The sequence below is a fragment of the Necator americanus genome, chromosome III, assembly GCF_031761385.1.
Source record: "Necator americanus strain Aroian chromosome III, whole genome shotgun sequence".
In the NCBI taxonomy this organism is placed as follows: domain Eukaryota; kingdom Metazoa; phylum Nematoda; class Chromadorea; order Rhabditida; family Ancylostomatidae; genus Necator; species Necator americanus.
In genome coordinates, this window is record NC_087373.1 from 36420672 (window position 1) to 36442426 (window position 21755).

General features: G+C 40.4%; 3 protein-coding genes across 5 annotated transcripts; 2 read left to right on the forward strand and 1 right to left on the reverse strand.

Moving 5' to 3' along the window:
* Positions 1–1581: 1581 nt before the first annotated feature.
* RB195_012090 (uncharacterized protein) lies at positions 1582–9898 on the reverse strand (the record flags this gene model as incomplete). Its single annotated transcript, XM_064193784.1, has 30 exons — positions 1582–1737; positions 1849–1983; positions 2048–2209; positions 2264–2437; positions 2556–2634; positions 2699–2829; positions 2906–2995; positions 3080–3196; positions 3254–3370; positions 3432–3507; positions 4732–4863; positions 4928–5027; positions 5083–5148; positions 5444–5569; positions 5631–5782; positions 5861–5964; positions 6306–6464; positions 6528–6645; positions 6702–6834; positions 6922–7055; positions 7490–7611; positions 7671–7823; positions 8009–8167; positions 8229–8357; positions 8429–8521; positions 8583–8665; positions 9016–9100; positions 9224–9350; positions 9408–9531; positions 9778–9898. The coding sequence occupies 30 exons, from the start codon at positions 9896–9898 to the stop codon at positions 1582–1584; spliced, it is 3657 nt and encodes a 1218-aa protein (XP_064051367.1).
* A 1307-nt stretch (positions 9899–11205) lies between these two features.
* On the forward strand, positions 11206–16988 carry RB195_012091 (uncharacterized protein; the record flags this gene model as incomplete). 3 transcript variants are annotated; one of them, XM_064193787.1, is made up of 17 exons in its annotated part: positions 11206–11322; positions 11381–11524; positions 11601–11735; positions 12688–12837; positions 12894–12968; positions 13065–13229; positions 13445–13608; positions 14390–14553; positions 14622–14720; positions 14775–14863; positions 14930–15091; positions 15261–15413; positions 15473–15545; positions 15610–15743; positions 16021–16107; positions 16601–16729; positions 16878–16988. In XM_064193787.1, 17 exons carry the CDS (start codon positions 11206–11208, stop codon positions 16986–16988), a joined length of 2151 nt encoding a protein of 716 aa, XP_064051368.1. The 3 variants fall into 3 exon arrangements, with proteins under 3 accessions (XP_064051368.1, XP_064051369.1, XP_064051370.1); XM_064193786.1 differs by lacking the exons at positions 11206–11322; positions 11381–11524; positions 11601–11735; ... (1 more) ...; positions 12894–12968; positions 13065–13229 and having other exon boundaries at positions 13457–13608; XM_064193785.1 differs by lacking the exons at positions 13445–13608; positions 14390–14553; positions 14622–14720; ... (6 more) ...; positions 16601–16729; positions 16878–16988 and having other exon boundaries at positions 13065–13271.
* A 2324-nt stretch (positions 16989–19312) lies between these two features.
* On the forward strand, positions 19313–21639 carry RB195_012092 (uncharacterized protein; the record flags this gene model as incomplete). The annotated part of the gene is made up of 7 exons (XM_064193788.1): positions 19313–19429; positions 19504–19599; positions 19694–19769; positions 19916–19933; positions 20560–20681; positions 20751–20849; positions 21631–21639. 7 exons carry the CDS (start codon positions 19313–19315, stop codon positions 21637–21639), a joined length of 537 nt encoding a protein of 178 aa, XP_064051371.1.
* Between the last annotated feature and the right edge of the window lie 116 nt (positions 21640–21755).

Below are 21755 nucleotides of genomic sequence, written 5' to 3' on the forward strand. Positions count from 1 at the left end.
CGGACTGTACGTGTGAAAGAAAATAATACTAATTGTTTTCCGAACAAACATATTAATAAAATGTTAAACTTCGTTTTAGTGTGTATTCAAATATTTTGGAAAAAAAAGTACCAACTGTTACCATTTTGGCAAATTGTTTCTTCTCGGAACGTATACCTTATGATAGTTGGGTACATAGTTAAAACAAATGTTTTTTCTTCACAATAAATAAATAAACAAATAAGAGAAGGAAGAAACGAGGAAAATCTCCGCTGGAAGCAATCTATGGTAATTCTTGCAAATTTGCAAATGAAGGAAACTGTAACTTCTCGAAAAGTATAATTGATATAATAATTGATTAAGTATTCGGTGTTAAGCAGCCCGTTTGGAATAAGCAAACGCGTTCAACTTCGTTTCAGAACCGTTTGATGGTTATGAACGTGAGTTTTGCCCATAATCTCTTGAATGGGACTTGCTGACGTATTATTTCAGTGTTTTTGTCCCCCTTCCAACTCTCAGACAAGTCTAGCACGAATTCATCGACCCCTAAGGAATGAAGGACTTCGTTGACGGTTTAGAGCACCATCAACTGTGCTGTTACCGCGGAAGTTTTTACAAACCGCGCTAAACTCAGCCCTGTTTTCGAACTGACGACTAAAATGTGCTCAATACCGCGTTTTTTACACGTACATAAGGCTAGATAGTCAAAATTACTGAACAGCGCTTTGCATCATTGCAGCGCTGACCGCTTCGATGACTACTATATGGATATTGCAACGAGACACATGGATACAACAACTGTTTATCAGATGATGAATGATTTTCTTTTTCTCATTGACTTATTTGTTTACGTAATGCCCCTTCATCGAAAGTTCCGCACTTATCTTGCCCTGTGCCAGAAAGTACTGGGCGACTAGAAAAACTCACCGCGAATATCGCGCTGCATTACAACAACATGGATTAAAACAATTAATAAATCTGAGAATAAAATGTGGCGACAATGCTAACGTATTTTTATTCAATAAACTAACAAAGAAAATATACATGCTCTTATCTACATTCTCTACATCCTATGGAGCACCAGCACCAAGCACAGCACCAATACGACTAGAATTTGCTAATTACAAAGTAAAAAAGATTTGAACTTGTAAGACAGTTCTGCTGTCATGCGACGCAGAACTTGTGAGGGAGTTCCTTCAGAAAATGCCAAAAAATATATATATCAAAATAAAAATACGACTAGTGTCTACAGTAGTAATAAATGCGTACAAAAAAAAGGAGTGTAGAGAGCATTTCTAACTCTATAATCAAACTAAAGCTTACAACACCGGTCAACTAAGCGATTTCCCAGCAGGACCATATTCGGTGCAGGAAAAAATCGCAATAAATACATCGATTTTGAGCAAGAAATGACAAAATGAAAAACATCGAACCCATCATTTGTTATATACCTATTGATAACAACTTGCTGGCAAGAATAAACTGACTATAATGAATAAAAAAAAAGAACTGCATCGATGGCGCTTGACTCGTAATCGTTGTCATGAAGGTACAGTAATAAAATGAGCTTCCCACATTTGTTTTTTTTTAATCTTGAGCAACTCATGTGAACAAATTGATCATTGCCTTGATGATGTAATGACTAGTACCATACTCTCCTGCTGGAGCCGAATCGTAGAGATGGCGACAAAGTCCTCGAGCACCATCGCATTGCTTCCCGGAGGCGCAACACTCCAGAACAATGGTACCCATTTCGCGCTGAAAACAATTTGGCGAGCTTTCAAACAACTCTGCTCGAAGTAAACATAAACGTAAGTGAAAACTTTGAAAGAACAATTTTACACCAACGTAAATGACTGAAATACTCACATTGTGCTGGACAAAAAGAGCATTTGCTGCTCTGAGAAGGGCATCGACATCTAGTGGCCGATCTCTAGGAATATTTGGTTCCTCACTTTGTACAAGTTTATCCAGTCTGCCCAGCAACCATAACGCTTCAACCACCTTTGAAAAAACCAGATTTCAGAGATTAAAAAATCTATAGAAGAAAAAATAGCGGATTTCCCACCATTTCCCGATACTCTGGTTCAGCAATTCGATTCAGCGCTTGCTCCACTTCCAAAGCAAATTTCATTTCACGTCGTGTCATTTCTTGCGTCAATCCCCAATGTAGTATAGTGTCATTAATTCGAACCCCGTGAGGTAGACGGTTGACGGTATCCCAAAGCGACTGCAACAAAAACAAACTTCTAATAATCTTTAGAAAGAAAAAGAGCAAACTCACAGCATAGAAATTATTCGGAACTCTGTTAAGTGCCCCGTCAATTCGCCGATGTCGCAACCAGATTCCGAATTGAAAATCATCTTCCGAAAGTTCATCCTCTTCTTCATTCGCTGTACATTCAGGTATTGGTGGTGGTACGTCACCGCTCACGCTGCGTGTTGACTTACGCACCGACTAAAAGAAAGAGGAAAATATGAAAGGATTTCAGAGATAAAAATTTCTTACAAATTACAGTACAACACGAAGCAACTGTGCTTCAACATCTCTAAATATAAAAAAAAAACTAGCTTACTTTTCTTTCCTCAATGTGACGTCTGAAGCTTCCTATACCGGTACGTGTTTCCTTTGCAGCTTCACCATCATCCACAAACCTTAGAAAAAGCAAATTAATCGTAATTGTCACTATTACAACATCAGACACTTAAATCCACTAACTCTTCAAGCAGTCGTCCGCTCAGCAACGAGAAAAGCATCGATTTCAGCTCAAAAGGGCTAATCGTCATCAAATTCTCAGCAGCATCCACCGCTGAGAGTTTTTTGATACGCGCTAATTCCGAAGCAAGCACCTTCAAAGTGGAACAATGTAAAAAGAGTCTTTTTTCCGAAAAAGTTACCGATAGCATCTTTTAAAATAGTCAATACCTGAATAATCAGGCCAATTCTGAGGCGGAACATCTCCACGAATAGTTTGGGCTCTGTTCGAACAAGCGAACCCAACGCAACGATAATTTCCTTGGAGAAAAGAAAGATATAGTAATTTTATTGAAAATATGGAAATAATAAACAATAATTCGGAAACATGGATCTCCTTAGTACCTGACTAAGCATGAAAGCATTCGGATCATCTGAATAAGCGCGGTGCATGATTTCCTTCAATTCTTCATTAGTTTTCGGGCTCGTTATCGCTTCTTCCTTCTTTGAGGGCATTCCAACCTAAGAAAATTATCCAATTACTACTAGCCTATGATACTAGAGAGTACACATACGCACAGTGATCTGTTTTTGTCGCACAAGAAGATGCGTAACTGCCTTTCCTAGCTCCTCCAAGCGCTTGTCCAACAACCCAGCTGTTAATCGTACCAAAGCCCACATACGACCTTCGCACGACTAAAGAATACTTTTTTGACTCATTCACTTCAAAATAACGTTTGAAAATACTTTCGAATACCTTCGTATACACCTCTTCCATGAGCATTTTTACTGTGACATATTGACCATTTAGACTAGTGTTGTACTCTGGTCCGCTGCAATACGGTATATATTATAAAAACTATTATTTTTACTAAAGCGGTGTGTGTGTAGAAAGTTGAATCGCCTAAACAAACCAGTTTAACAGCGAATATTAATTTGCATCTGGTTCTGTTCATCTCAGTCACCCCTCTACTTCTCTTCTCTAACTCCTTAACGAAATGCCTGTAGTCGACCCCCATCACCAACGAAGTCAAACTGCGAGTCTACCTATCCGCAATTCGCCCCGGAGACTTGGGCAGCACCATCAACGGTTATGGAGAGGCTTGATTGCACGGAACGAAAGCTGGTTAGACGGCTACTTGGCTACTTCTGGCCTAGGGTATGCCACAATGATGATTTTTACGCAGAAATTGATGTGGTATACCGGCGGATGACACGTGGAAGATATCAACATCTTGCACCGCCTTCGAAAGCGGCTAAAGTAAATCGTCTTCGCTTTTTTGATCGTATATTGAGGAAACCGGCAGATCGCCTTGTTCAACGAGTTCTGAGGAGTTCGTCGGGTTCGAGCTGGAAGAAGTCACCTGGCCGAAAACGGAAGTTCTGGGCTGAGGTGGTGAAAGAGGACCTGAGGACACTCGGCGTGGATAGGCAGTTCAGGCGAGACGTAAGGTTTCGCAGAATATGGAATAGCGACGAATGGATTAATTCTGTGCAAGTTCTCGCAGAAGATCGAGAAGGTTGGGCAGAGCTATGTTCAAGGTCGGCACACCTCGGCGAAGATGCGGGTAATCGCGTCAGGCGATGACATCAGCCCGCCGATTAAGTCAAGTAAGTCATACGGATCCGGACATTTGAGACGTCATCGCAGGACCTACTTTACAAAACGGGTTTGGTCAGCGCTCTGTGCGTCGCTAGCGAAATATCGTTTCTGTCCTATATCTGTACTCTATTAAAACATCTAAATGAATCAATAAAGAGATAGCTAGTTCCTGTCGCGAAACTAGATGTCATCAAAAGTAACATTATCAACTTCGTTTTGTCGTAGGAACTAAATTAATCTTTGTTGGGTGGACCGGGCGTTTGAGCGGATAAATCACGTTCGTTTTCACCCATCCGTGCTCTGATGATGAAGGTGATCTCGCCGAAACGTTAGTCACAAATAAAGGATTATAACAACTTCAGGTCCGGCTGACTTTAAGAAAGCAAATCCTAAGATAGTTGCACGGTACTAAATAATAAACAACAACTGTTACATCCTACAAGATACAACTCACTGTTTCATCCATAAACAATGTACAATTGATGCTTGTTCCTCGAGTACGGTCGTCTCTAACAACATTTCCACCAAATCATCAACCTTCATCGCATTCATTTGCGAAAGTGTAACATCCTTTCGGCTCGATAAGCTAAAAATTCAACGAAAAAAGAACTCAAGTGGAACAACTCCTCCGTAACTCAAATTCAACCTACTTCGCATCCAAATCGGCGTTCCTACTAATAGTTTTTAACATGTTTCTCGATTGGATTGCGTTGTTTTCTGCTCCTCTTGTAGAGCTACTTGGGCTTACCCCTGGAACAGTGTTGGATGATCCCATGTGTATTATCCGCATATCTGCAGAACTAACCTCTTGCGCTCCCAGCGGGAACATCAAGAGTGTTGGATTTGTAAGCGAGTCGCAGCTGAACAAGGTCTGAAAATAGAAATCCGGTCAAACTGAAAACAAGAGAGAAGATTAAAAAGGGATTTATTGTGTGCCACTCAGAGACAATAATTTCATATAGGATATATTTGCCAGCCGCCTATTTTCAAGGGAACGACAGATGGTAATTTACACGAGGTAACAAACCCGATCACATGTATTAGTGACGAATAACGCGGATGATTGACCTTTTAGGATCTCGAAAGGTGAATTTATGAACACTTGTGATGAAAGAAAAACCAAAAATATCCAAAACATTAAGGGAAATGCCCAAAAACAAACTAACCACTATCGTTGCTATCGAGTGCAATAGATCGATGACGCATAGAAGTCTTGTGGATAATATTATACGAATTGCGATCTCTTACAGATTCACCACGGCGCAATGTGCCTTTTGGTGAGAAGGACATATCTATACATTGTTACTAACAAACATAGACTATTGACTATGAAATACCACAACAAGCACTTACTGAGCTTATCGTTCATGTTAACGTCACTAGGAAGAGAGAATTGAATCTTTGTTTCATGATCACCAAGAAGCAAGTCGCCTGTTTCATCGGTGAACTCCAACTTGCTGACAGCAGTGGTACGAAAAAAATCGGATAAATTTTTCATGACTATCCTGAAAACACGGGGGAATATGTTAAGAGATAAAACATGAGGTAAGCATGTTTTCGGTCTTGAAATGAACATGACTCGCCTTGCGCCACCTAGATATCCTGTATTGATCTTCTTGATAGTTCCTAACACAGTAGATTTCATAAATCGATTGAGAGAAATGTTCGAAAAATTCGATAAACCGTCCTAAAAATAAAATCGGGAGTAATTAAAGTGAGGAAAAAAAGATTCACTAATTGATGTAACATTAAAGCAAATGTACAGCTCATGGCGAATTCAAAAGCGAGAACACTGATGGCCATCAAAAATCCACCAAAGTTCAAATAAAAATGAATACTCATTGAGAGATTTGAAAAATCACGAGAATTCCATAATAAAATGACCGATAGCAAGAATAGCAATTGAGAATTTAATATGATAGTTGTTAAGAGTCTGAGAATTACTACCCCCTACTTAAACATTGAAAAAAAAAACTTTTTTACCCGCCTCAAGATAGTATCAAAGGTAAAATTTCCTGAATTTCTCACCGTCGTGAGCATATCACCGCTGACAACAAGGACCACCAACGGTCGTCCACTTATACTGACAGAATTCCATGACGCGTATATATACTGTAGCTCCGAACTCCATTCATCCATCAATATTCGAATATCGTACATTAGATGAGAACGACGACTATCCATGAACTACAAATTGGAAAAGAATGTAGCTACGTAGAGCAAATTTTCATCTTTGAGAGAACAACCCACCTGAGGAGTAAAAATTACGAATTTCTGTCCTATCTGGTATAGACGACTTGTGCTCAGCAATCCAACATCCCTATCCAAAGGTCGTCCGCTCAAATTAAGTTTTTTAGACTGTCCAATCCTAAAAGATCAATTTGCACAGGACAAAACTGTATCCAGCCAAAGTATTCTGATCACCTTGAATGTATCTCCGCCAAAGATGATGCAGGAAGAATTGTGAAAACTGGATCAACTTCATCTATAAGTTGTACCTCAATCCCATTTAGTCGCAGTTCCCTTTGAACTTCTCTAGTTGCTGCCAAAATAGTAACTAAAATAGTAGAATTTGCTGAATGTTCAGAAGTTTGCAAGGAAATAATTTGTTTTTCTCCACGCAGTCAAGAGGAGCATAAATTACCTTGAACTTCACAAGGTGGACGCTTCTCGTGAGATGACAGTCTTCTACTAAGTGGATCGAGTTCAGCAGGTGTTAAGAATCCTTCGTATAGAAGACAGCAAATGACATACAGCGATTGTGCCCATAGATGTGGCCTGTAACGTTGTCATCGGAGAAGAACTCTAATTTTATAAAAGTGGGGTAGGTAGGTGTTGACGATGAAGCACATGTGTGTGGAACATCTAAGAACTACTGGTCTCGGCGCTTACTGCGCTGCAGTGAAACTTAACAGATGGTAGATGTATACTTAAGCTATTCACTACCGCAGGCGGAGAACACGAAAACTAATGAAATCATACATGGCGTGCATGGAGAAGGCTACTCTGTGAGATACTCTACATATGAAATTGAACTCAGATCGATAAAAAAATAGCACTCAATTCGATCACTGGATAGAACTCAAATCGAAAGAAAAATTAGCATTCAATTTCACCATCGAATGGTGGTAAAAATAGTCCCTGAATCCTTTTTCACAATAAAAAATACAGTAATGTTCAAAGAGAAAACTGTTCCAAAACGGAAAACTCACGTTGCACCTGATGGAACTCTCGGTTGTGATCCTCGTTCGCTTTTTTCACCTGCCACATGTTCTCTTTCAACTTTGTAAAGTTCAGGAATAAGTCGGAATCCTTTCTCAGATAGAACCACTATCTGAAAGGTCATCACTTCGGTGTTGAACAAAGAACAAAAACCAACGACTGTTTGCTCACACTCTCTAACTGTTGCCAGTAATCCTCAACTGCCTCATCATTTTTGTTGTACATGGCGTCCAACATCAAAAAACAAAGGAATAATGGCCATTCGCACTCAATATTTTCAAACTGCTGTAGTTCGGACTTGTTGTAATAAAGTCGGTACGGATCCTAGAACAACGAATGAGGATTAGATCGAGGTTGTCGCCTAGATATTCTTCACAAGAACTTTAATCTATATCGGAAGAAAGTATAAGAACAGAAAATACTTTAGAGTGTCGAGGAAAGCAAGCGCACCAGGAAACCAAGAAAAAAAAAGGAAAAGTGTAAGAAACAATAACAATGAAGTACCGCACCTCTAACGCAGTCTTGTAGCCATCACGTAGGAACCGCCGACACCCATATTTTCCCAATAACATCGAAGTGATCGTATCTCGCGTACGATCAACCAATTCCTGATCTTCGACAGCAAACCCAGGATACGAAATAATGGTCATTAGTGCAGCATCAGTTTCCTAAAGAAAGGCGAACAGTGCAGAGCAATTTTCTCTTTTCCTACTCAATTTTTATACCAACTTTACTGAACGACTCCCTTGGCAACATACTGCTAAGAACAGCAGAACATTGTTCGATTTCATCAGGTAGAACGTGGATGGCTGATCTTCGTGATCCATCTCCGAAAAGGTCGCCGACATCGTTCAAAGCCTAGACGAAGAGAAAAAAAGCAATAGACGAAAAGGTATTTTATGACCATGCAAAGAAAAATCTTTCAACACCTGTAACGCTGCCTTTACCATGCCAATGGAACTGGCGTTAAGTTCCCTAATACCTTGATTTGTTTTGTCACCTCTCTCCCAAATTCCAAAGTCCTAGAAAAGAATTTGTTCGTTAGAAGAAAATGATTTATGTAATCCTATAGCAAATACTCACGGGTGTACGGTAGCCAGTTTCAATGTAGTAAACTAGGTTTTGAATGAACGCTACTTCGTCGATGTTTCGCACGACTTGGAGGCCTTTAAGAAAAAAAGAATTGGAGTGGTTTTCTGAGCAAATAGATGAAAAAAAAAACCGTTGACGAGTAAGCCACTTCAGAATTTCAAAAATTATGATTTTTTGGCGTAAATACTTCAATACGAACGTTTTAAACTGTTTCTCTGCAAACGATACTTTTTCCGACGTTTCGCATAACTTGGTGGCTTTAATACGTCACATGAAATGCAGCAAAGCCCCACATGCAGCACTTCATGTGACTTCCACGTGACTTAAACAAACGTAGAGCCGAAAAATGTCAATCAGTAACTAGAACAAACATTGCTGCTAAGTCACACATCATAAAATTAAAACAACGAATTCATAACCGAACCTGAAGCAGTTATTTGAGCGAGTGTAAGGAGAAATAACGACGTTGCATCTATCTGAAGGTGTCCCCATTCTGTATCACCACACACCTAAAATAGAATAAGAATAAATGGGACAGAAAAGAATAGAATAATAATAATAACAATAACAATAATAGAATGGATGAAATAGCTACTGCTAGATAGGGGATAGAAGTAAGCGATAGAACGCACCGAATTTTTCGTGGATACAGAATATTTCGCATGAAGCGAATCGGCTGGCCGTTGGAACTTCTTGAACATCTCTACCTTATCCGCTTGACGCATCATACATTCCAATAATGACTGCATCATTTTAACACTGTAAGATACTCGGAAAAATTGACACGGGCACGGAAGCGAGTTATAGGGCACTCACCAGGTGAAGCCTAGTTCGTTAGCTTTTGTGAGGTCTTCGTCGAATTCGGCACATTTCATATATGCCCGGTATAAGGCCCAAAGCGAGTGGATCACATAGACATTGTCACGAACCCATGAATGATCTGTAACCAGATTACGGTAGGAAACATCAAACAGAAAACAAACTGACATGTAAGCTAAAGTTACTAAGGAAAAAAAATAAGTTGAAGCATCGAGAAATAAGGGCGCCACTAAGTGTCCCCAACTAAACCATTTTCCCAAAATCTTCTTGTCACTATTCCTTTTTCCTTTTCTTTTTTCTTTGCAATGTTAAAGATCGATAGAGGCAGGAAAGATGTCACTGACTGATGTCGACGATGCAAAGCTACCTGGGAACTCCTTTTTGTTGGGGAATAGTGCCGTAATAGCATTCTGATAGGTGCATATGGTTTGATCTACCATGAAAAGGATCCGATCCAGTCGGACACCGGAGCCAGTCCGTGAGCGCATGTTTCTGTACGCTAGTGTGACACGCTGGAAAGTAACCGAGATATGTAAAATGTTCATAGGAACACCACGAACAGTAGAACCGGAGCGAACCACAATCAAATCAATAAATAGTACACGATATGATAAATTGCATCTAAAATTTGCCTACTAACATCTAAAATCACTAACGAACAAAAAGGAATCCGTGCAGAAGTGCTGAAGGAACCAGGAAATCCTGGCAGGCAAGCTATACTCTCCTGCTATACACTGCAGCTGACACCCAAGTGATCCCCGATCACTGAGGCGTGAACTTCATGGATTTCTACGCGATTACGGACTTGTTAATTAACCGCTTTGGATTTAAGCCAGCGAAAACATCAAATCTATTCTTCAGGAGTGATTCTTACTAGTAAACTTTAGCGAGCACCTGGGATAACCCATCATTTGTGTTCTTCGATAATTAGGGGCTCATCTATCTTAGGGCACGTTGAGGAAATATGTGGAGGACATCTAAGGAATGCTTTTCACGAATTTTTTCAATTTGCTTTGCTTACATTATCTATTGATTTCCATTTTTTAGTATTCCTACGTTGAAACTTCTAGAACATCTCCGATAGTCATTGCTGATAGTTTCTTTACCTGCGTCTCTTTTTCTTTTATTTTCTTTTCTTTTCTATTTTCTGACACTTTCGCTCTGAAACTAAATAAACAACGGGTCGAAGCACTTCTCATACTTTTCTCAACTTGAAAATCGCAACTTAATCTACATATGACTGAAGCAAGATGAAGAATAAGTTTATTGCATAGGACAGAATTCCTTGAAATGGATGGATATAGTGGACTAAACATTTGTTTCCGTAGCTTATCAAATCCTAATCACTTCCATAAGATCCGCAAAGATGCGAATATGAAGTTTTCATCGTAGCGGAAGCGAAATGGAGCGGATTATGAAGTTCTCTTCTATTGCTTTCGATGAAGGTCTCAAGAGCTTTTGGAATTACAATTCCCTAAATTCCAAATAACTTTGAATTTGTAAAGGACAAAGGACTGCACAAATACCAACAAAAAAATCCTCGTGATTTTTTCAAGTGATCTGATAACGTGAGGTTAGTTAGGCCAAATACCAATGATAAATCACTCAGCAACAAGAAATGTAATCGATGAGACCGTGTTGAGCGAAAATGTCGTTGGGGGGAGGGGTGTACTTAGTGGCGCCCTTATTTCACCACTGATCCCCCCGCCCAACGACACTTTACCCCCGTGTTGTTCTATTTCACATCTTCCTCCTAGTTGTCCTTATTCACTTTTTCTTCTTTAAAGGAACAACTATGGGAGCGGAATGGTTCAAAAAGTGTTTACCGTTGGAATTCTATGATCAATTCATAAAGGAAGGAATTTATCCCGATGGTCGATCAATTTCTGCTTTTACACCACTTTCTTTTAAGGTGAGCGAACTTTCCTTGTACCATAATATTGACCTAACTTCCTCATTTAGTTTTGTAGTTAGGTGATTGGGGAGGTGTTGGATCAGCTCTGATCCGACAAGGAGGTGTTGCCGTCTCATGCAGTGTTCAAGCCTCATTGGCACTTGTCCACGATGGACCGCTTATGACTCTGGAAATCGAAGCGTGTTCATCAGTTTCCCAGGTATCCTAGGTATAAACTTCAGTTTTTTCTTTGGCAGCACTGTTTCTGAAGCGAAACCCCATGATGCTATGTTTAGATGGAGATTAACGACATCACAGACATTTTAAACAGATTATTCGCTAATAAAGCGATCTTTCCGCGTTCTGCCTTCGAAGTGAAAGGAACTGAGGACTCTATTCCAATGACATGGGAACTCAAACTTCACATTCAGGTCCGCTTGAATAGTTCGACACTCATTTTTGATGTTTTGCTGTAGCTACTTGTATTGTTCTTGACTTCATAGTATGGGTATAGTCGGGTCAAAACGACATGAAGCAAGGTGCAGCTGCGCTGTGAGACGTAGCGGTTAGGATCGTGCTGGGACCCTTGCTAGCACCACCCTTCGCTTCATTTCCCGATGGTCCCGCCTCGATTCCAACTGCTGTTTCAACCGCGCCGTTTCGAGCGCGTACTCAGATGCACTGTGCTTCATGTCGTTTTGACCTGACTATACGAACACATCCGGCGCCGCCTATAAATATAAAAAGAATAGATAAAAGGAGACACGGTGATCCTCCTTTCGCTATCCTTTGCTAGCTAAGAAATGGAAAGGTTTTTGCGGCAATCAGCAAGAAATGGACGGTGATTCCGTCCATTTCTTGCTGATTGCCGCAAAAAACGGCCCAGAAGACTCGCAAGGCTGGCGCGCTCCAGTTCAACTCCTTGTAGAAGAAAGTGCGCCAGAACGTATCTTCCAGGACGTTTTTTGCGGCAATTAGGAAGAAATGGACGGAATCACTCTCCTCCCCATAATCTACTATGCCGTATACGAATACTCCACTTAAAATCCGTACCACCTCAGATTCGTGGAGTAATGCCTTTAAAGCAGATTTTCTTTTGCCGGGAAGTAAAGCTCTATCTTTCTATTTTTATGACCTCACATTTGAAAAACACATCCATTTCTCGAATTCTGGGCTCACCTTCGTCACTTTCTGTTGTCGGACCCGTTTGCTTTCGTTGGTTTTCTTCCAGCACTCAAAAACCCTCTTGCTCTTGTTTTTCTATTTCTTTTTTTTTCATGCTATGCACAAACTAAAGAACTCTTGGAACCATGTTTTTTTTGAGAACTAGAATTTCATACATCCACTGTGTTATTGCTACATCTACATAGATGTTCTTTACAGATTTTGAATTCTGATGGTTCCATCCCTGAAGCGGTTGTTTGTGCTACTTCAGCTGCTTTATCAAATGTTCGATTACCAGCCGTTAAATTAGCGCATGCGAAAGAAGATGAGTCTCCCATTCAACGGGACGAAATCTCTGTTTTAGAAGAGGTGTGGTGCTCTCATATATACACAACCCTTCTCTTACATATTCAAAATCTATTCAGACAACACCACTAAACTTGGCAACGCTCCCGTTTGCGGTCAGTTTCCATATCTTCCGGAATTCGAAGCAGGATAAGGTAGAATGATACGAATCAGTTATGCTTGCCATCTTTTTTCTTGGTATTCTCTGTGGGCTTGGTTTGTAGACGAAATAACAGTTCCTAGTATTCCAGATACTCGTGGATCCACCGCAAGAGCTTGTACAATATTGTGCTGCAAAAGTTTTTATGGTGGTAGATGGAAAAAATGTGCTCTTTATGCGAACTCGTGGTGTTATCAGAGACGACCAATTTCTTTCTACTATGTCTGCTTTGGCAGAACGGCGACATCAAGACATAGTGGATGCAATCCGTGACGATGGTAGTCGTTCGGCGCTGTAAAATTTCTCGTTGTCTATCTGTTTGTTGTTATTGTTTGAAAGTCTTTGTTATATCCATTGCTTATGGTTCATAAATTGTGATATCTGAAGGATTATATCTTACCAATGTGTACGACGCAGATACCTAGACGTATCGGTAATTAGTATTAGTTTGTGGATTAGCATATTGTTCAGGCTAAGACGAAAATGTCCACTGAGGTGGAGGATATCCTTAAAAATGCTCAAGCGGCTGAGTTCAATCAGGCAGTATTTGAGGAGGATCTGGAGAATTTGTCATTGCTAGAAGATAGCAGAGACAGTTTCGTATTCAACGCTACATTGGATGAGTCGCAACCGGGGTATGCCATATAGTGTTAGTGTTCGGCTACTAATAACTCATCATTATTTCTTGAACTGGAGTGCTCTAGAGTCTAGGACTTTGACTTTGAATTTTGTGACCTCACAGTGTTTTGATGCTTCTGCACTCAGTGGCGCCCTTATTTCTCGAAGTAAATAATCAAATCAATCGTGTACCTAAGGCCTAAGCATTAGTCTTAGAGGATCTATGACATGTAAACTAAAGTTACTAGGAGAAAAAAGTAAGCAAGTAAAAAAGTGGTGAAAAGCGGCGGGAAATAAGGGCGCCACTGAGTGCCCCCCAACTACATTTTTCCCCTACTTCATCTCTTACATATTTCCTTGCATCCGTGTTGAAGATCCCCAACTTTATCAGTGGAGCTGTCTCATATTCTCTAGCCCGGTCAAAGCGTCTTATTTTAAGATAGTATTTGTGAATCTTTTTGAAGTCGTTTTCGGGTCAATCACCATTAGCTTCTCTTCCTTCTACAAAGATGAAATTTCCTCGTGAAATTCACGAAAATTAGAGCAGAAGGTCTATGTGTTGTGCTTAATAAATTGTTCAGGATCTACATATTGGAACCTCTCTTATGCTTGTTTTTCTGTCCTCAGATTCCTTCCTCCGTCCTTTGTTTTTCACGCTTCTAGAAATATCTTTGCATCACATTCCTTCCTTTCCAGAACGTTCATCTACCGGAGATTCTCGCAAAAATATTGAGAGAGTTATGAGTTTAAAAGCGCCTATTTCCAGTTTATTTTTCTAATTTTAACAAGTCCTTGCAGAACTTCCGATCGAGACTCTCCTTACGGTTGTCGAAATATTAGGAGAACGATAAAGTCTGCCAAAGATTTTATGGCTAGTGATGCGTTCAAGACAATTTCCAACGATAAAGTTACTGTTGATGGGAAAAGGGAGAAATTAAACATTTTTTGCACCACACCCGAACGTATGTTTCAATTAACGATATCGAATTTCGCCATAATTTTTTTCGAAGTGCATTGCTTTCTTTTGAAGATTATGCTTTGACGGATGCGGATGGTCTCTCACTTTTGTGCGGGCGCTTATGTTCCATGGATTTAGCGTTGTTAGGCTCCAAGGGCTATCTCATGAATGGTATCATTATTTTCTCAATAGAAACCTTTGTATTAGCCGTAGCCTTCATTTTAGATGTGTTTGAACGGTGTTTGAGAGGTGTCGTTCAAGCAAGAAGAAGCACCAGATCAGAACATAGCGGAGTTGGTCCTGCCATGCATGTTGTGAGATTTTAAGATGCTTTTTTTTTTTAGAAAAATTAAGTTTTCGCAATAGTCGCTCATTTATAGTGTCTTGCTTGGTTATGTCATGCTGCTCAGTGCTCAATTAGAGATGTCGTACCAGGGGGTGAAGTTTTCCCTCACGCGGAAAGTTATATTCGTGAGCGATTAGAACAAAGGAAGCTGCCTACAGTACCTGAAAGCGAGCGTACCGAACTGGCTGTATTGCAGGTTTGATAAAGTTTGAATCCGTTTAGTGATTAATGCAAACTGATGCAAATCATGACGACTATACACTAAAAATAATCGCATAATCTCTTAAATTTCTCAGCTTAGTGCTTCCTGGCGAAATTTATGCACCTGTAGATACATCGAGTGCATTTCAGAGCTTGATTTTAAGGTTTGCCGTGTTCTCGAGTTACTGTCTGTGTGCGATCTACGCTCCCAATCTCCAGTCGACCGTTCGATACTCATATTCGTCATATGCCGCCTAATTCTAGACAAGAACTCGTGTTGTACTATGCATCATAAAGCGAGTTTAGCTATTGAAAATGTTGGTTCACTAGTTTCTCCTTGGTACGGTACGATTATTTTGGATAAGGACGTGTTAAGATTCTTAACGCTTCCTCGCTAACCACAAGGGCAACCTTAGTCGAATTCTCTAACATTTTCTCGCTAATTTCAGGTAAGGTCAACTAGATTGGTTGAATTATTGATGTGTTTGGTGAATTTATTTCGAGTTGTTTCAGATGATCTCCCGAATTTGAAACTATGCCATGATTGCGTTCGCCTTTCGTTTCTTGATCCGTCATGTTGTCTATCATTATTCAGCTCTTTGCTTATTCATCTCTCTGAAAGAGCAGAATGTGAGCCTGCTAACTTGGTAAGCACAATAGGGTCAAAAAGACATGAAGCACGATGCAGCTGCATAAGCGGTTGCGCTCGAAGCGGCGCGGAGCGTAGCGGTTGGGATCGAGGGGGACCCTTACTAGTACCACCCAGCAGTTTGGGATTATCCCACATCGATTCTAACCGCCATCTCTACAGCGCCGCTCCGAGCGCAACCGCTTACGCATTTGCGCTGAGCTTCATGTCGTTTTGACCCGACTATATACAGCTTGAATCTCCAGTGCAGACTGCTAGGAATGGTCCATTTTTAGGACAAACTTTCAGAGAAGGATTTTGTCAATGCTCATCTGGAAGTGGTTGTTGACGTTTTTGAGGATGTTATGGATCTTTACGAAAATGTGAGTTCAAAATGTTCATTTGTTCAAAATGTAAGAAGGAATTTCGAACAAACTTGGCCATTTTCTTGCAATAGCAAATTTCTAGTTGCTTTTATCAATAAAACATTTGTTTACTAATACAGATTATTTGAAGGGTGAATTTGAAAAGTGAAGCAACAAAAAATAAGAATTTGAGTCTGAGGAGAAGCCGACAGAATTTTCTCCTTTTTTTTTTTTTTTGGGGGGGGGGGGGGGGGGGGGCAGAGAACTTGTGGATGACCTAATGATTGATGATTTAGCCAAGATTTTGATTATTCAATCAATGGGAACTGCTTACTTCCTGGATTTTGTGAGGATTCCGACTATAATAATAAAAGCATAGAACTGTTCCGGGTTAAACGTGATTGATGCGGTTACCACCTCTATCATTAATACATTTATCATTAATACTCTTATCTCACACCTTTCGATCAAGTAACCTGCCTTTAAATCTGTCAGCAAGAGTATTTTTTAGGACAATAAACAGAAATGTGTCGTGATTGCAATGCTTGACACGACTCTATGTCCTTTACTGACTAATAAGATCACACCAGAACTGAATGAACAACTCATGGAAATGTTCCGTCGGTTGAAACGAGATATGGTGAGAAAAACACATGTTAAAGTTCCTCCAGAACTTTGTAGTTCAGTTGCACAACCTTTACAATGTTTCTATCTTCTCAGACGTCACTTTTTTTAAAATTACTTCTTGTGACTTATAGGTTGTATATGTTTGCACGTGCATGTTGCAGGGTGCATCCACATGTCCGGATGGGGCGCTCTCCTATCGCCTTCTTCGCAATTTGATCGATCGCTTTGAAATTCAATCCAGTGACAGTGCAGTGGGACTCGCGGATGGCTGAAAATGCACTTTGTTTGATCTCTTTATTCGATATCTGCTCGTGCTATTGATTTGTAAACTGATTACTCACCCGGTCTTGATACTGATTGTTCTTCGGTTATTATTGTTTGTTTTAGCTAGATTCACGGTGTATGAATCGGTTCATACTCACTTACATGGAGAAATTGCTCACTTTGTAGTTGTACATTAGTTCTTATCTTCTATATGTAATCAGTCAAGAACATTTGAAAACCGATCCCATTGAATACTCCGTCTAAGAAGAATGGTAGAAATAGTTGAGAAGTGGAAAATCTCTTGCTTTTGCTTCGTTCGTTTAATCTGGCATTTTATTGTCCAATACAGCAATATTTTACGATATATACTAATAAAAGTAGAACTCAGTCAAGAAAATGTAGGAGTACTCCAACTTTCCAAAACGAAGTGTGAATGATCACTTCATTATCTGCAAATTGTGCTTGACGGAGAAAAGCGTACGGATTCTAAATAGGTTGCTTGGATTAGTATGGTTCCAACAAGAAAATAGATCCCTAACTATCAAAGGTCGCATTCTGATTGTGCTGTATTCAAAGAGAAAGAAATTGACCGCGAAGCAGAGATTTGATTCTGCATTGCAATGGAAATTCCGTTCATTTGCAGTATTTCAACTACTACTATACTTGGGACTTTGGTTTATAGGTTGAGGTTTCCAGAAAGCACCCAACTGACACTAATGGAGCATGGTTATCATCGATTTGTTCGGAGTAACTTAGCTATGAGATCTCATATGTCGTTTCATTCCTTTGTGTCTACTCACATTTTTTTGTTTTGTTCTCTTTTTTGAGGTAAATCCCATAGAAGCACAGAGATTGGAGAATTATGTTTTGCACATCAAATCTCCTTGTTTCTAAGGTTCATTCTGCATTATTTAATCGGTAAAAGCAAAGATTTTAGCTATCCCAGAGATCTTTAAGGGAACCTTATCGAATTACGTGCATAAATACGTGTAAACGATTAATTTCTGTTACTGATATTGCACGGAAAGGATTTTTGTGTTTGTTCAGTTCATCGAAGAGGAGTGATGATGAACGAACGGTGTGACGTCGCACGTGCACAACTTGCTTCTTCCCGTTTGCTTTCTGTTTGTTTTCTGGTACCAGCAAACGTACAGCACATGTCAGCTGCAAAACGACGTATTCTATATAACATAGCCGAAAAGCTATCTCTCTTGCATGTTTCTCTGCATGTGGATAGCAATAAGAGAGCAGTTAATCCGGAAAGAAGTCCGGTCTATGACTTAAATAAGCTGTAAGGGTCTATTACTTAAATGAACTATAAGAATGACTTGAGATTTTTTTACGAATAGTTGGGTTCAAGATCCAATTTGTTTCGTGGATTTTGTTCGAGCAAGCTATCCTGCGTGATTTTATTCCTCCCGAAATCGTCTAATTTCTTCAGTCGTCAGAGCTTTCGCTTGAACATCCATGTATTCACCTGCTACTAGAACGTGGAGCATTTTAAGGCGAAGATTTATTTCTGAGATTATTGTAGGCACTATTTTAGACTTAAATTTGCAGTTTTACGCTGAAAAGAAATAGAAGAGAACGATTCGGAAAGGTTTAGGCGTGACAAACAGGGTTCCAGGGCTCGGATTAGTTGTGTGGGTTATGTTTTCGATGCTTTGATGCGAATTGGAAATAAACGGCTAGTAAATTATGAACTTGTTACGTTCACAGGGAGCCAGTACAGGAGGCTGATGGTAATTTTTAGGAACCAGTAAGGTACGGTTTTTATGGTAAATCCCTTTCACCTTTTGATCCTCTCACTTGTTTTCATCTGACACCGAAACATTCCAACATGTAGAACATATGACTGATCCGGAAACTTCTCAACATTTTTTCAAGCCTCTTCGATGGTGGAAACTGTTCTGGTAAACGCTCGTTTCAACGAGTCTTTCCAAAAAAAAAAATCCACACTGCTGCTGCTGGTGCTTACCACGCTTATATTACAGCTCCTCATATTTATTATTGTTGTTTGTTTATATTACCTCTCCACTGAATGGTCGCATTGTAAATTGTTAGGGTAATAAACTAAACTAATGCACCTCACACGTCAACAAGTCAATAATGCATCCACAAGACAACAAAGTTCCTTTTTTTTCTTCACGAACCACAAAATTAGATGGCTGAGGTTTTTTCCGCCGATTTTTGTTCCTCTCCTGCGAATCTTTGGAATGAATCATAGAAAATCTTTGTCCGCAAAACTATGACGTGTGCGGTTTGGTGTTTGACCAACAACAAATGGTGCCAGTGCGTAGTTTTTTCGCCTTGAACGGTTTCATCTGTCTCCATGGATTCAGCGCTATCTCACGGTCGCTGTAACCAACTGCGTCGCGGTTTCTCTCGTCGATTGCGGACCATTGCGAAAGATTGTGCAATAGTGGGCGTGGCGATACGAGAGGCTCGGGTACGTGTACTCACTCGCATTTTCATCAGCTGCTGTTGTACGTTCTAGTGCCTTCTTTGGTTTTGGCAGTTTAGAATTACTTTAGGAAAGTAGTACACCCAACGTACGGTAATTTGGTAGATGGAAACCGCTCTAAACGAACTCTTTCTGCGCTCATTTCGTCGCTACACGTATGTTCGGATGGTTACGTGACCCATAGTCTTCCCTTTTCTGTCCCTGGATACATCCCAGCCATCCTGAGTACTGGCGTTTAGCACACTTTAGGGACTAAACCCACTATTTCTTTCCATTTCTGTGCCCAAACTTTTAACAAATTTTGGAAATTACCGCTGCCTCTCAGGTGCGCCTTATTCCATTGGGGTTTTTTTTTTGTAAAAGTCTAAGAACATCCAAAAAATGTGGCATAGTTGCAAACTTTGTTTGGAATTTATTCACCTTTTATGTTCAAATTGTTGGGAAATATTGGAAATTACTTTTGGTGTTCAGGTGCACCTCGTTACCATGGTTTTCGATGAAAAATGGAGAACAGCAGAAAAAGGTCGCGTAGTAACGAGCTTTGATGGGATCTATTCACCGTTCCTACTTTATACTAACGTCCGGAAGTTGAAGTACTTTCTTCGCTAAAGGTTGAGACTTGTTTTCAGCTAGTTACAATAGCCAGCTAACTACGTTAAATAATAGGGCTCGTCTGAAGTTTACCAGCGAACGTTGGGGTAAAATTAGTTGAGAAGGGGGGTGGGATAGTGAACCTCAATGGCGCCTATATTTCTGGAAGTAAAGAACCAAATCAATCGAGGCCCTAAGACCTAAGCATTAGTCTTAGAGGATCTATGACATGTAAGCTACAATTACAAAGAGAAAAAAGTAAGATAGAGCATCCAGAAATAAGGGCGCCAGTGCCGAACCCTCCCCCCCCAATCCCAAGTGGATGGATTATTCCCGAGTTCAACGATTTATGCCTCGAAAACTAAGATCTAGTCAGGAATTCATCTATCGAAAACAAGCAAAATCTTCTTAGTGCGAGTTTTTATGTGTTTTCGTGAATGATTCACAAAGCGCTTTCACGCTTTCAGATTTATGAGACGATTTCCATTTATCGTTTAACTTTTTTTTGCACCTATTCGTCAAAGTGCGCCAGCGCGGATCGATAGGAGGCAGGGCAGCCGGCGACGAGTTCGTTGAGTCATTCACTCGCTATCTTCTTTCTGAGCGTCGTTCGTTTATCGGCGCTCTTAAATCGGAAGGTTTCTGCGTGCGTATCGCATCACTCGTTCTTTGCAGGTACATTTGTATCATGGAAACTTGAAAGTTCCTTTTGCAGGTTTTTGGGATCGCCTTTAAGGTCCCGAGTTATCGAGTAACTTTCAAAGGTCGTAGGTTCGCCTTCGAGCGCACCGTATCGTCGCGTACCGCTAACCAGGTTAGTGATGGTTCGAGACTTGTTCAAAGGGCCACGATATCTAGATCTAGCATTAGAGGATAAAATCGCAGCTGTAGTTGACTTAGTTAAGTAGTGTGGGGTGTAGAGGTGTGGAGAATCTGTCTGTCAAAATCTCTTCTCCATTCTTTTAGTTGTGATAAATCGGTAGCGTTAAGAGATAACGCGAATTTAAATCGGGAGATGGTAAGAGTAGTGGGAATCCTACTATTCAGTCCCTTCCTTTATATTGCAGTCGCCAACAGGATCTTCGTTCCCTAAGGAAGAGGGTTGACTCGAGGTGGAAACTGTCAAACTGCAGTAGTTATGGGGTATTTATCTGAGATGGGTGGGTTAGCGCCAGGCTCGACAGTGATTGCACAATCGATCGATGGTTCAAAACTGCCCCAGTCCCAACTAAGCTCATCACCCCCGTGGAGTCGATAAATTGGTGCCAGGCTCGTCCGGGAGGATGAAAACACTGGGGCACATCGGCTCAGCAATTCATTATAAGGGTGTGCTCGCGTTCATAAACCTCATACTATTCTGAAGAGCAACATGTAGATGCACCCCGAGCGGTTTCCATGGGATTTCGGACCAATACGTCGTTTTAGCCGCCCTAACCTGACTATAACTCTTTAGTTTGGATTTTCTACATATTACCCCTACATATTACCAAGGTTGGTTCATTTAGTCATAACAGTTCTAAGCTAGGGTCGCTGACAGTTAAAAAGTAGGTGCAATTGCAATAAACATGATAGTCTTACTAATGAACATTTTTCAGGTACTTTAGCTGTTCGCGTAGCCGCAAGCGCGCGTTTTGTCCTACGAACCAACCGAGGATCAGTTCTTCGTCTATCCTTCAGAATGTACAATATGGTCTCCGTCAGACGTCAGTTCACCACATCC